The sequence below is a fragment of the Mugil cephalus genome, chromosome 1 (genome assembly GCF_022458985.1).
Source record: "Mugil cephalus isolate CIBA_MC_2020 chromosome 1, CIBA_Mcephalus_1.1, whole genome shotgun sequence".
Classification (NCBI taxonomy): domain Eukaryota; kingdom Metazoa; phylum Chordata; class Actinopteri; order Mugiliformes; family Mugilidae; genus Mugil; species Mugil cephalus.
Window position 1 is genome coordinate 47062202 of NC_061770.1, and position 13749 is coordinate 47075950.

The window sequence follows — 13749 nt, forward strand, 5'->3', positions numbered from 1 at the left end:
GATGAAAACAGAGGATGAGAATGAGAGTCTGGAAAAGTGGGACAAGAGTGAAAGACAGAAGCTGAGTAGCTGTAGTTTGCGGCTCATTGAAGCTCTGTCTAACCTGCGCGACATTTCCCTGAATAGTGTCCAGAGTTCAGTCTCTGCTCGCATGGTGGCCATAAAAACCAGCAAGACCAGTATACAGGCAGCACAGGCCGAGAAGGACACATTCAAATTCCTGCAGATGTATTCTCAGGTGCATCGAGACGTGGAATCAGCCAAGGCTGTGGATCTGAGGAAAGGGCTGGAGCCCGGTAGTGATCGTGACAAACTGATCCAAGAGATAAATCAGGGTGGTGCGAAGATGATGCAGCAAGCAGAAGAGTTCTGGTCCTCCTTGTTGACTCTGGTTGACCCTGGAAAAGACCAGAAGCCCTTTGCTAGTAGTCCAGACCTGTTCTTTGAATCGCAACATTTGGGCTCTGGCCTGTCACTCTCCCAAGACAAAAGGAAGGTTTTTCACAGTAGCTGGCTAGGGGAATACTCTGCAACCCTTTTCATCAGTTACAATGAGGGACTTCCAAACTGTCAGAGGTGGACAGTCAGTTTCTCCAAGAAGTTTGACTGGGCAGTTGGTTTGTGTGATAAACAGTCTTCAGTAAACTTGGCGCATGGACTTATCTACGCACTGTGCTGGGAAGATAACCGCCTCAGCTGTCTTTCATCAAGTTACTCTCATAAGACGGAGGTGGAACATAAGGCCGAGCTGGGACCTGAAGTGGTGGAGGTGTTTTGGAACGTGGCTGCCTCTGTGCTGACCTTCTACAGCAGAACCGGACAGTACCTGAGGGAGGAAATAGTCACTATTGAGCTGAGCACCAACAACTACAATCTGGCCCCATTTGTCCAACTGGGAAAAGCAGTTGTCCAAAATAGACCCCAGCACCAAGGGCACTTCTTTGGGATGAAACCCCACTCAAAGAGATATCGACAGCCAACCTATTCCTATGGAAATATCCTACACAAAACAGAGTTGGTTTGTGAGCTTTGCTAATAGGTTGGACATTGTTGCATTTTCTGTCATTTACCAAGGATCAATGGAATTAATTGGTGTTAAGTTGCTGCCGAATCAATACACTGATACATTATACAGATATCAGACACACTAGGCAGTATAATATCTTTAGCTGAAAGTCTTTACATTAAAACAATATTAAGCTGTGGGATTTTTTCTATTTCATAGAAACACTGTTGAGTTTTGTCAGTGCTTCTTCTACCTGCCACAATAAGGAGTTTCTCTCCATCTACTGGTTTGACTGTGTCACTGCTGAATATCTGATCAGTACTATTTCCCTTCATACATTGAAAATATTCTAATCAGTACTAAAGCCAGTCCAGTTTTAAGATGTGGGATGTTTTTATTGATTTGATCAAATGTGAGGAAAACACTGTGCATTTGAACTTTTGTGTTGGCAACATAAAAACTAAAAAAACTGTCAGCTCTGAATTGGTCAACGAATATGTGATACTGCAGTTGTAAAATATTCTCTTTAGACTAATACTAGACTCTCTAAACTAATTTTTAAATCATTAAAGTGCAAAAACCTGACAGATGGAATGGTTGAGTTTCTAATTAGCTAAAGCAGTTGCATACACACTTAGGTTTTAAAAATGATTTAAGACATTTCTGTAAGTTTATAGATCAGTGACAAAGGCTTGTAGTAAGATCTCGGCACAGAGCTTAACGTGTCGTCACAATGTTTCTGAACAGCCTTGGATTTACGTAAAAGTAAGAAGAACAACTAAGGTCCTTGTGTTGGAATGATGAGACTGGAAACAGCTGAAGCATCAGCGCTCTAGCTTACATCTTACTGGCATTTGAAACACGTTGTAGGAAACATTCAGGGCCTCCACATTTCTAAAACATTTCTAAAACTCCCATTAAGATTTCTGGATAAAAAACAACAACAAAACAAATAAAGATTAAAAGGAGGTGCCAAAAGCATCAAAACATTTGTGAGTCAGACAGGCAGTGTAGCAGACTTGTTTCAGTCGACTGAGCTGGGTGTTCAGCTGTCGTTGCCAAAGACGGTGTTGAGCTGCTGGGTGACCCTGATGAAAGTCGACCTGCGGCTCAGCTCCTTCAGCTTCCCTGCCCCGACGTAGTAGGTGCAGGTGGAGCGGACCCCTCCCAGGATGTCCCGTATCGTCACATCTACCGGACCTTTGTATAGAACTTCCATTGTCATGAAGTAAATACCAGTGTAGTTAATAACAACAATGATCACATTATGATGTAATGTTTTTCTGGGAAACCTGGTCCTCGCATTTACGTGGATGTTACCACCTGAACATCACTGTCGACCCAGCACAAGGTGTTCCTTGCATTCTTGTGTCATATGTTCCCAGATGTACAACGCACATGCACTCGGCAAACCACTTCACGGCAAAGAAAACACGGTTCATCAGACCAGGTCACCTACTTCCATTGCTCCATGTTTCAGTTCTGATGCTCACGTGCCCACTGCAGGCACTTTCAGCAGTGGAAAGGGTCAGCATGGAAACTGACTGGTCTGCAGCTGCCCACCTGTACAAACAAAATGTGACCCGCTGGGTATTCTGACACATTTCTATCTGAACCATTGTTCACTTATTTCAGTAGTTCGAGCTACAGAAGCTCATCCCTTTGACTGGACCACACGGACCGGCCTTTGCTCCTCACATGCATCAGTGAGTCTTGACTGCCCATGATCCTGTTGGTGTAAATATTATCACTGGTGATCAGGATGATGCACATTAACATGAATGTCTCAAATTAATAAGTGCTATTTTTTCATGGGTTGATTGCTACCTGTACATCATAGTTTTTCAAGTTAGGACAAGTCAGTATCTTAGTAACTGTGGAGTTGCATGGCCAGAAGTCAGCAATTAAAATTCCACTGTCATGAGTATGGCTTGTTCTTTATGGAGTTAAAATCGTACTGAAACTCACCACTAGTGTTGAGTTTCAGTCACAAATGAGCCGACTCTAAGAGTCAGCTCTTTGAAGTGAACGAGAGGAGCCGGTTGACATCATTAGGAGCCGATTAGTTGTTGTTGGTTTTTTTTGCCTCTTTTCTGTTAAAAAAAAGTCGAATGTGATTGGTCAAGATGTATGGTGGCGTCAGTGTCCACACTGAGCGTGGGCAGGGAGGGGTTACACACACGCACACACACACACACACACACACACACACACGCACACACACACAGGACACACGTCACACACCGCACAGTAGCACACAACAGAAGGCAGAGAGACAGAGAGCACTGCAGAGACAGAAACTACATCCATTAGAAAGGGAATGGAAAGTGAATAAAGAAAACACTTGCAGTCGTTTAATGAGGATTTAAATAAAGACATTCAAATAAGGAACAACTGATATAATGTAATTCCATTAGTAATTCCCTTTATACTATACACATAATTTGGTAATAAATTAATTTAAGCAACAAAAAAATCTGAGGAACTAGTTGGGAGCTGAAAGAGATGGCTCTTTTTAATGAGACAAGCCAAAAGAACCAACTCTCTAAAAGAGGCGTACTTCCCATCACTACTCATCACGTAAACAAAATTCTGACCCCACCTCTCAGTGCACCAGTTCAGTTCTTTTTGAGAAATCGAAACTGTTGCACAGTGCTGCTGTGGCTGATTGTGATCCCAGGTTCCCTTTCCGTCAAAACAGAGTGAACTAAGGAGCAACTTAAAGGAATCATCTGGATTTTTCAAGACATATTAGGACTTCCTGTTTTTGAAAACAGACAACTTACAAATGGATCCACGGATTATTCTCTGCGACATGTGTACAGGGGAGGACAGGAAACCAGCACGGAAGAGCTGCATGAAATGCGAGATCTCCATGTGCGTCCAGCACCTCGAGGCCCATCTCACCACACCTGTGTTGCTGCAGACTCATCCCCTGACTGAACCCATGGATTTGTCTGGGACCATCAAATGCCCACAGCACGGCAAACTCCTGGAGTACTACTGCTTGGATGACATGACCTGCGTCTGTGTTTCCTGCGCCATTGAAGACCAGCACCGCCTACACAATATGAAGACCTTCGTCACGGCTCACAAAGAGCTTGTGGAAAAGCTGAAAGCAGAGGAGCAGGCCTTACAGATGAAAACAGAGGATGAGAATGAGAGTCTGGAAAAGTGGGACAAGAGTGAAAGACAGAAGCTGAGTAGCTGTAGTTTGCGGCTCATTGAAGCTCTGTCTAACCTGCGCGACATTTCCCTGAATAGTGTCCAGAGTTCAGTCTCTGCTCGCATGGTGGCCATAAAAACCAGCAAGACCAGTATACAGGCAGCACAGGCCGAGAAGGACACATTCAGATTCCTGCAGATGTATTCTCAGGTGCATCGAGACGTGGAATCAGCCAAGGCTGTGGATCTGAGGAAAGGGCTGGAGCCCGGTAGTGATCGTGACAAACTGATCCAAGAGATAAATCAGGGTGGTGCGAAGATGATGCAGCAAGCAGAAGAGTTCTGGTCCTCCTTGTTGACTCTGGTTGACCCTGAAAAAGACCAGAAGCCCTTTGCTAGTAGTCTAGACCTGTTCTTTGAATTGCAAAATTTGGGCTCTGCCATGTCACTCTCCCAAGACAAAAGGAAGGTTTTTCACAATAGCTGGCTAGGGGAATCCTCTGCAACTCTTTTCATCAGTAACACTGAGAAAATTCCAAACTTTCAGAAGTGGACAGTCGGTCTCTCCAAGAAGCTTCAGTGGACAATTGGTTTGTGTGATAAACAGTCTTCAGTAAACTTGGAGTGTGGACCTGTCTATGGACTGTGCTGGGAAGATAACCGCCTCAGCTGTCTTAAAACAGAGTATCAAACACACTCTGACGAATCACACATCTCTGGCCAACCCAAGAGAAGTAATGTAAATAAGACGGAGGTTGAACATAAGGCCAATCTGGGACCTGAAATGGTGGAGGTGTTTTGGAACGTGGCTGCCTCTGTGCTGACCTTCTACAACAGAACCGGACAGTACCTGAGGGAAGAAATAGTCACTATTGAGCTGAGCACCAACAACTGCAACCTGGCCCCATTTGTCAGACTGGGAAATGAAATTGCCCAAAATAGACCCCAGCACCAAGGGAACCCCTTTGTGATGCATACCCACTCAAAGAGATATCAACAGCCAACCTATTCCTATGGAAATCCCCTACATAAAACAGAGTTGGTTTGTGAGCTTTGCTAATAGGTTGGATATGGTTGATCAGTGCATTTTCTGTCAGGAAAGAAAAGGATCAATGGAATTAATTGGTGTTAAGTTGCTGCCGAATCAATAAACTGATACATTATACAGATATCAGACACACTGGGCAGTATAATATCTTTAGCTGAAAGTCTTTACATTAAAACAATATTAAGCTGTGGGATTTTTCTATTTCATAGAAACACTGTTGAGTTTTGTCAGTGCTTCTTCCACCTACCACAATAAGGAGTTTGTCTCCATCTACTGGTTTACGTGTCACTGCTGAATATCTGATCAGTATTATTTCCCTTCATACATTGTAAATATTCAAATCATTAATAAAGCAAGTCAAATGTTAAGATGTGGGATGTTTTTATTGATTTGATCAAATGTGAGGAGAACACTGTGCATTTGAACTTTCGTGTTGGCAACATAAAAACGACAAAAAATAACAAAGACATCACCCAGGAGCAGTTTGAAACGTTTTAACTATGTTGTCTTCATACTTCCTAGTCTACTTCAGAGGAGTGACCACTTACTTTAAAGGCTATTATTGCTCACAAATCCTCTTGAAAGTGTACATGGTCAAAAGAAGCCCACACAGACTTTGGTATTTATTAAGAGCAGCTAAAACCAAAGATGGAAAAAGTATATTTGTATGGAATAACACCTCTGCAATGAATCCAACACTTCAATAATATGAACTGTGAGCTCTGAATTGGTGAACGAATACGTGATACTGCAGTTGTAAAATATTCCCTTTAGACTAATACTAGACTCTCTAATCTAATTTTTAAATCATTAAAGTGCAAAAACCTGACAGATGGAATGGTTGAGTTTCTAATTAGCTACAACAGTTGCATACACACTTAGGTTTTAAAAATGATTTAAGACATTTCTGTAAGTTTATAGGTCAGTGACAAAGGCTTGCAGTAAGATCTCGGCACAGAGCTTAACGTGTCGTCACAATGTTTCTGAACAGCCTTGGATTTACGTAAAAGTAAGAAGAACAACTAAGGTCCTTGTGTTGGAATGATGAGACTGGAAACAGCTGAAGCATCAGCGCTCTAGCTTACATCTTACTGGCATTTGAAACACGTTGTAGGAAACATTCAGGGCCTCCACATTTCTAAAATATTCCTAAAACTCCCATTAAGATTTCTGTATCAAAAAAGTAAGTATTAATGTTTGTGTCTGTTCACTTGTGTTAACACACGACTGGTGCCCAAAGCATCAAAACATTTGTGAGTCAGACAGGCAGTGTAGCAGACTTGTTTCAGTCGACTGAGCTGTGTGTTCAGCTGTCGTTGCCAAAGACGGTGTTGAGCTGCTGGGTGACCCTGATGAAAGTCGTCCTGCGGCTCAGCTCCTTCAGCTTCCCTGCCCCGACGTAGGTGCAGGTGGAGCGGACCCCTCCCAGGATGTCCCGTATCGTCACATCCACCGGACCTTTGTATAGAACTTCCACTGTCTTCCCCTCGGATGCTCTAGAGGCACAAGTCACAAGATTTACCTTCAGAAAATGGAAAACTGTCTCTCAATATGGTCCATGTACATGCCAGTTGCACTGACCTGTACTCAGCCACGCCTCCTGCGTGCTTCTTCATCGCCGTGTCAGAGCTCATTCCATAAAACAGCTTGTATTTCTTGCCGTTCTTCTCGATGGTCTCACCCCCGCTCTCTGCATGGCCGGCCAGCATGCCGCCCAGCATCACGAAGTCGGCTCCAGCACCTGAGCACCGCACGGGAAAAAGCCAGACAAACAGTGAGTGTTTTAGAACAAACTACTTAAGGGTTGGATTTCAAGCACACATTGAAAACTTTGATACCACTTGCCAAAAGCTTTTGAGACATCTCCCGGGCAGGTACAGCCGCCATCCTGCGTGAAGGAGAAAAGACAAAACAAGCGAAGTGTTTATTATGGCTGCACATTGTCAGGGTGACAATAAATCCAACAAAGAAGCCAATGGTGAGTTAAGGGTTCAACTATTTCTTGGACCAGCGCAGTTACTGCCTGATGCATCAGCAGGTTGCCACGGTAACCTCAACACTACAGTAAGTTGCTGTGGCAGAAAATTTAGATTATAGCCATTTAGAATAATTTTAGAGTCTATTTTAATAGTGAGATTGCAGATTGCAACCTAATGACAGACTTCGCCAGATTTCTGTTTTGTTGCACCGCTTTTACGCCAGTGCACTTCCAGTCATCCTAGAGTTGTAAAGAATTAAACAAAGACAGAGCCTACAGAGACGCACTTTCATGCACTCCTTCCAACAAGCAAATATCGATGCACAGGACAAATCCTGACTGGTCAAAAGATTTGCTTGACCAGGAAAGGGAATCACCAAAGATTCACACACACACACACACACACACACACATATATGTTGGATACCTATTAACACAGGGTTTTCACTCTGCTACAAAGACCGTCTTTGTTTGGAGGCAAAGCCAAAGAACCAAACGCAGCCCAAACACAGCCGAGATTACGCAACATTTCCGGTTGCTCCACATATTTTTTGACGGTGTCACCAAGTGGTAGCATGTGTGACACCGTGGAAACATGGTCAGCTACATGGACAAAAGCCCACTTCATGTGTATGTGCACGATATTCATTCAAAGCAAATCTTAGGTGGTTATAAAAAAAAAAACGTAATTGTTAAAATCATATCTCATTCCTGATCATTTGCCCTGGACCAGGGACTGCATAGAAATTCAGTTCAGTGATGAGTCACTCACAGAGATGATGTGGCCGCCCAGGCCGTGGGCTGCATCTGCACACTCAATCACAGCGCTGAGCTGAGGGTAACCAACCCCGGTCTTCTTGCGGGTGGTGCACACAGAGCCTGAGGAGGAAGACACACAGTCAAAAGATGACTAGTACACGTTTGAAGCCTGCAGTCAAACGGGAAACAGCGTTTCATGCAAATGTGTCAGGGACGGGTTTGTGTAGCAGTGTAGACGTAATAACAACTACATTAAAAAGTTCAAAAGCAAAAAGTACATAGGACGGCACTGTAGTAATATTTTGTGCCTGTTTTGGGCATAAAGTATAAAGTGAAGCCAAAGCTACTAAAGCTCCCCCTGCTGACTGGCTGCAGTATAGGTCATAAGCTCCACCTCCTCCATGTTAGTGGATGAGAGTTGGGCCAAACTAAAACACTAAAATATACATCAAATCAATTTTTCCAGTTACAGTGTCTGTCATTTTAGACAGTTAATATAATGTTGATACCTGTTCAAGTGTCATGTTTGTTGAAGTTTTGATTTAGCTATTTATTTGACTCTATAGAAACAAGATGTAACATAATGGGTACTACCAGTTGCCATATCAACCGCTCCATAAAGAGGCCCTGTGGGCCCGTGAGAGTTGTAAAAAAACTTAAAAAAAATAAATAAATAAGTTCTGTATATAATCTAACATTTCTTTGTAACTGGTGTAGGTAGAGCAGAGTGTGTTATTAATTAAATGAAAACTAAAGTGAGTCTGGGGAGAGTGTAGCCGGGTCATCAGTATTGTGGCTCTGCATGGCTCCACTCCCGGACTATACTGATCAGACCCTGGTTCCTAAGTCGCAAGAAGTTGCGAGTGCTGCCCGTATCCCACGTTGACCATATTCACAATGTCTTACAGTAACGAGTCATAAATTACGCAGTGATCACCTGGTCCGATGCCTACTTTGATGATGTCAGCCCCGGCGAGGATCAGCTCTTCCACCATCTCTCCTGTCACCACGTTTCCTGCCTGAGCAAAGTAAACGTCGCTGCGTTAGTCACCCCAGGTCCTCTCGCGCGTTAGCCCTAAAGCTTTCCCAGGTATATACTGACCATAATAGTGTGGGAAGGGAACTTCTGCCTGACATCTTTGACAAAGTGGACAAAGTGCTCGGAGTAACCATTTGCCACGTCCACGCAGATGTACTTGAGCTGCGGCACCGCCGCCACGATGGCCGAAAGGCGGTCAAAGTCGCCGTCACCGGTCCCTGTGCTGACGGCTACACTCTGGGAAACAAGCAGGAGAAGGAGGAGAGTTGTGTTATGATGTATTCCGTTGGTAATAAACTGCGCAAGTGAAGCAATGCATGATATTGAGCACTTTGGGTACCTCCAGGCATTCAGGATGCTTAGTCGCAAACTCCAACCAGTCATCGACGGAGTAGTGTTTGTGGACCGTAGTGAAGAGAGTGAACTAGCGAAGGAGACGATGAAGAACATATTGATTAGGATATTTATACGGAGAAAGGAAATCGTAACGCTGGGCGGTCCGACTCGAATTCTGATAAGAATCAAGACACCTAATGGACACTAGGAGCAGCTATTACAAAGGCAACAAAGTGCACTGAGTGAATGAATGAACATAGCAACAAATTATATTATGTTTCCGCGTATGTGTTTTTAAAGCATGCCCTCATTATCTGCATGCAATGTAATGTTCACAACTTAGACTGCTGTCTAACTGCGATGACATCAATTTCTAAACACCCGTTGTACAGTAAAGCAACGCAGAGCGTACTTTGTGCAAAGCCATGGCCATCTCAAACGTCCCCACGGTGTCCATGTTGGCAGCGACGATGGGGATCCCTCTGTAGCTGCCCTTTGAGTTCCTGAAGGTGAAGCTCCTCATCAGATCCACCTGCAGTAGACAAGGACACACAAGGCTACTTTTTTCTCTGGGTAAGGGTCTATATCTTTGAGAAACTACCAAAAGATCACGTGCGGATAATTGCCGAGCACAATTTAAGTACGGAAAGTGGAAACGTCTGTTTTTAGAGGACTTAGGTAACAGAGACAAATTCCACAGGTGGGATAACCCACCTCACTCCTGGATTTGAGAGTACTTCTCTTCGGCCGCAGGAGCACGTCTTTGAAGTCCAGCTTGATGTCATTCTCAATGCGAGGCATTTTTGGAAACAAGGTTTGCTGAAGCCCTTTACTCAGGAATGTGACTCTGTGGAAAAGAGACAGGTCAATGTCAAAATGGTTGCTTAGTGTTTTTTTTTTTTTTTTTTCTCATTTATGTAACTCCCTTCTTTTCCATCAACGCACGCATGTGGTCACCATTACGATGCAAATGAGCAAGAAATGCAAACATTCTTCTCTAGTTCAAAGTTGGGGCAACGAAATGTAATTACTACGTTGTAGGAACGTAATAAGGCGATTTTAGCAAGCTAGCAAACGCTTTTCCTGCAGAGATCACAAGAGCGTCGCTTTTTAGCCCCGCTGTCAAAATCCAAAGTTACTCTCCCTAAAAGAGTAGAAATGAATTCGGCATTGTGTATTTGTTATCTAAGTAGAAACTAATAATTAGTCAGCGAATGAATTGTCTTACATATTTCGCAAAATAAAGTACTTACCGTTAGGAAAGTACGATTGATTGTGCCTCGCTGCCACGGCTTCCTTTACGCTGCGTGTGCGTGGGGAAACTTTACAGTGGCGGACACCGACCGAGCGCCGGCTTGTAGTTTTCGAAGGGATCGAGCTGGTAGGAAGCAACTGGCCAAAGACTACAAACACGGAAGTCGCTTTACGCCGCGTTGCGCTGATGTCGTAAAGATGGTTATGGGTGAATAGACAACACATTTCGGCGTTCATGTGTCGGGATGGTGCTTGCATCAATATGAGATTATGTTAACTTAATGTTGTGTGGTTTTAGACGCAAATTTAAAGAAGTGAGTTGTAAATGAACCAAAGCGGAACCGTTGACACAGAAACCTGGAGGCGGGTAGGATTCAGTGAGAAACACAGGAAATAGGCGCTGAATTTCTGGAAGAGGAGGAATGTCGAGTTTCTCCACCAAAATACGGACCTGAGACCGTATTTTTCGCAACGTAGCTTTGAAAAATCATATATTCTACCAACGAAGAAACGTTTCCAGAGAGTTTTGTTAAAACGAGTCAACAAAGATGCTGATTAAAGTGAAGGTAAGGCACGTCAAACATTACGATTAGCCCCTTTTAAGGGTCAGTTTCACAGTCAGTGGTCAGTATCTGCATGTATTGATGTCTCATACCCATCATAGGTTGATTTCTTTCTTTCTCTTGATCACAGACGCTCACTGGGAAGGAGATAGAGATCGACATAGAGCCCACAGATAAAGTATACACTGATCTTCTTTTCGTCGTTTGTTACACGTTCACGCAGTAGCACAGACCATTTACTGTGTTCGCTTTAATAAGAATTCATTATCATCCAGGTGGAGCGGATTAAAGAAAGGGTGGAGGAGAAAGAGGGGATCCCTCCTCAACAACAGAGGCTGATCTACAGTGGGAAACAAATGTAAGATCCCCTCTCTTCATTGAAGGATACGGTTGTGATTATATGGTTGACAGATCACATAAACAAATCATGTAGCCAGATGTCTCATACGACTTGCTCCTTTGTGCCAGCTGTTTATTTGAATCCCACACACTATATTGTTCACTATCCTGGTGCAGTAAGTGTCTACCAGTGCACAAAATGCTTATTAAAATGGCAAACAAACGTAGCATTTATTTCTGCTCACTAAAAACTATACATGTACTATACACTGATCAGCCACAACATCCACAGGAAACCCTGTGACCCTGGTCATAATGTTATGAGTGATCGGTGTGTATTACGCACTTGCTATACATTAGGACTGTCAGTCGATTAAAATATTTGCTCATACACAATGCACAACTAATTCTAAATCAATCACATGTTTAAAAATACACTTGTTACTGCAACTTTCTCCTGACTTCGTCTTAATCCTCAGGAACGACGAGAAAACGGCAGCAGACTACAAAATCCAGGGCGGCTCTGTTCTCCACCTGGTGCTCGCCCTGAGAGGAGGACACGTGCGTCCCGGATGCCTGTAGCCGTCGCCGCAAGGCGCGACTTTCATTTTTGCCTACACGAGAAGCGAGTACGCCGAAGACGCACCGCCGCCGGGCGCAGGGTCACCGGGTGGTTTCGTGGGCAGCCATTTCCCTACAGCCAAACGTGCGTGATCACGGCCCCCTCCCCCACTCTGTTATATGTATTGCCACGGAGAGACGCTCCAATTTATTAAAGCCGCACCGGCATAAAACGGTGCCTCAAAATTACGCCGAGCTTTTGCTTAAGATTTACAGCCCAGAGTGAATTTGGCTGCCATGGAAACTGCTGTGCACTGTCCAAGGAGCCGTGCTCTCTCACTCTCTCTGTGAAGTTGGTTTTTATTCCACTGATGATAAAACAGGGGGAGCTGTGGTTTAAAGCTGTCAACTGTCTGACATAAACCATTTTTTTCCTGTTTTTTTTTTTTTTTTTTTCCACAAATTGACCCAAATATAGTTTAAGATAATTGTCAGAGCCTCGTGGGCGCGTCTTTTGTGAGACACTGATTTAGCTCAGTTAGATTTGTGTCATGAAGATATTTAATAGTCCCGCGTTCTGGGAAATGCACTGACTCATCTTTTAGATGAGAAGATCAATACTCTCATATCTCTCCGTTATATACGGTGTAATGTTGCAGTCATCAGCTTCGCAGAAAGGCCTGATGGTACCTGAAGGTAACACAATTCATCCGCTAGCACCTCTAATCTATATCTATATCAGCTGGTTGTAGCTTCAGTGATGCATTTAACGGACAAATATAAAAGTTGCATCTCATCTAACCCTGCACCTGGAACCCTAAATAGTGCACTGCTCCTTTAAGTGAAATGGATAACTAAAATGAAGTGTTTGGTGATGTTGGATCCTCCTCCTTGTTCTGAACCATGGACCGGACATGTCCGTTCACGCCGGTGACGTTTTGTGTAATTAGTTTGTGCAGCGTACTTCGTCGTTCCCGAAAAAAGCCAGAGTTTACACGGATCCTGTTCGGTTGGTTTCTTTCTTTTTTTTTTTTACTTTGTAAGCAGCGGCTCACTGCAGTGTGTGTGCTGAAATGCGTGGAACCGAGTTTGAATTACTTTGTCAGTAGAATAAACCAAATGCTGAAAAATGCCCCTCTTCTCTGTGTGCTCTGTGAACGTACTCCGATCAGCCAAAACATTATCACCTGAATGAATAGATCACATACAGTGCAGTTCCCCTTTTTGCTGCCCCGTGGTCCAGCTCTGATGCTTACACGCCCACTGACAAACTAAAGCCTTTGCGTCAGAACCAGCGTTATTTTTTAAAACAATTTGAGCTACAGCAGCTCATCTGTAGGATCACACCAGCCTTCGCTCTCCATGTGCATCCATAAGACTTGGCTTCTCGTGACTGGGATCACTTTTGACACCGTCAGCATATAATGTTATGGCTGATCGATTCATCTTAACATAAAAACAACAATCTGAACAAATGAGTCATGAAAACTCCCAATTCTTTGTGTTTTTTTATTATTATTCTTGCCAGACGCTCACCACCAATATTTACATTTTAAAAACACGACAGGCAGAAAGATGCAACTTAAATTACAGACACACAAAAAAGTGATGCACCACTGCGGAGGCTCGCCAGTACGCGCTCGGTCGATGCGCGGAAGCCTCGAGAAAGTGAGACGGCCACTGTAAGCAGAAAGTAATGCG

General features: G+C 43.7%; 3 protein-coding genes across 3 annotated transcripts; 2 read left to right on the forward strand and 1 right to left on the reverse strand.

Moving 5' to 3' along the window:
- The first annotated feature begins 3821 nt into the window (after positions 1-3821).
- Positions 3822-5231, forward strand: si:dkey-183c6.9 (tripartite motif-containing protein 34). The gene has a single exon (XM_047592061.1). It carries the CDS (start codon positions 3822-3824, stop codon positions 5229-5231), a length of 1410 nt encoding a protein of 469 aa, XP_047448017.1.
- Positions 5232-5583: 352 nt separating this feature from the next.
- On the reverse strand, positions 5584-10683 carry gmpr2 (guanosine monophosphate reductase 2). The gene is made up of 10 exons (XM_047605978.1): positions 10585-10683; positions 10046-10178; positions 9744-9863; positions 9336-9419; positions 9059-9232; positions 8894-8975; positions 7970-8076; positions 7065-7107; positions 6801-6960; positions 5584-6715 (listed from the first exon to the last, which is right to left on the reverse strand). The coding sequence occupies exons 2-10, from the start codon at positions 10130-10132 to the stop codon at positions 6526-6528; spliced, it is 1047 nt and encodes a 348-aa protein (XP_047461934.1). The 5' UTR covers positions 10133-10178; positions 10585-10683; the 3' UTR covers positions 5584-6525.
- Positions 10684-10835: 152 nt separating this feature from the next.
- nedd8 (NEDD8 ubiquitin like modifier) lies at positions 10836-13180 on the forward strand. The gene is made up of 4 exons (XM_047605990.1): positions 10836-11151; positions 11279-11326; positions 11424-11506; positions 11967-13180. The coding sequence occupies exons 1-4, from the start codon at positions 11134-11136 to the stop codon at positions 12067-12069; spliced, it is 252 nt and encodes an 83-aa protein (XP_047461946.1). The 5' UTR covers positions 10836-11133; the 3' UTR covers positions 12070-13180.
- The last annotated feature ends 569 nt before the right edge of the window (positions 13181-13749 follow it).

Bases quoted from the DNA above. Each gene is read 5' to 3' on its own strand.
- nedd8 (XM_047605990.1), top strand. The intron at 11,327-11,423 runs GTATACACTGAT...ATTATCATCCAG, and splicing joins ACATAGAGCCCACAGATAAA to GTGGAGCGGATTAAAGAAAG. The intron at 11,507-11,966 runs GTAAGATCCCCT...CTTAATCCTCAG, and splicing joins ATCTACAGTGGGAAACAAAT to GAACGACGAGAAAACGGCAG.
- gmpr2 (XM_047605978.1), bottom strand. From the start codon at position 10,132: ATGCCTCGCATTGAGAATGACATCAAGCTGGACTTCAAAGACGTGCTC. The intron at 7,108-7,969 runs GTGAGTGACTCA...TCCTTCACGCAG, and splicing joins TGGGCGGCCACATCATCTCT to GATGGCGGCTGTACCTGCCC. The intron at 6,716-6,800 runs GTCAGTGCAACT...TTGTGCCTCTAG, and splicing joins GGAGGCGTGGCTGAGTACAG to AGCATCCGAGGGGAAGACAG.
- si:dkey-183c6.9 (XM_047592061.1), top strand. From the start codon at position 3,822: ATGTGTACAGGGGAGGACAGGAAACCAGCACGGAAGAGCTGCATGAAA.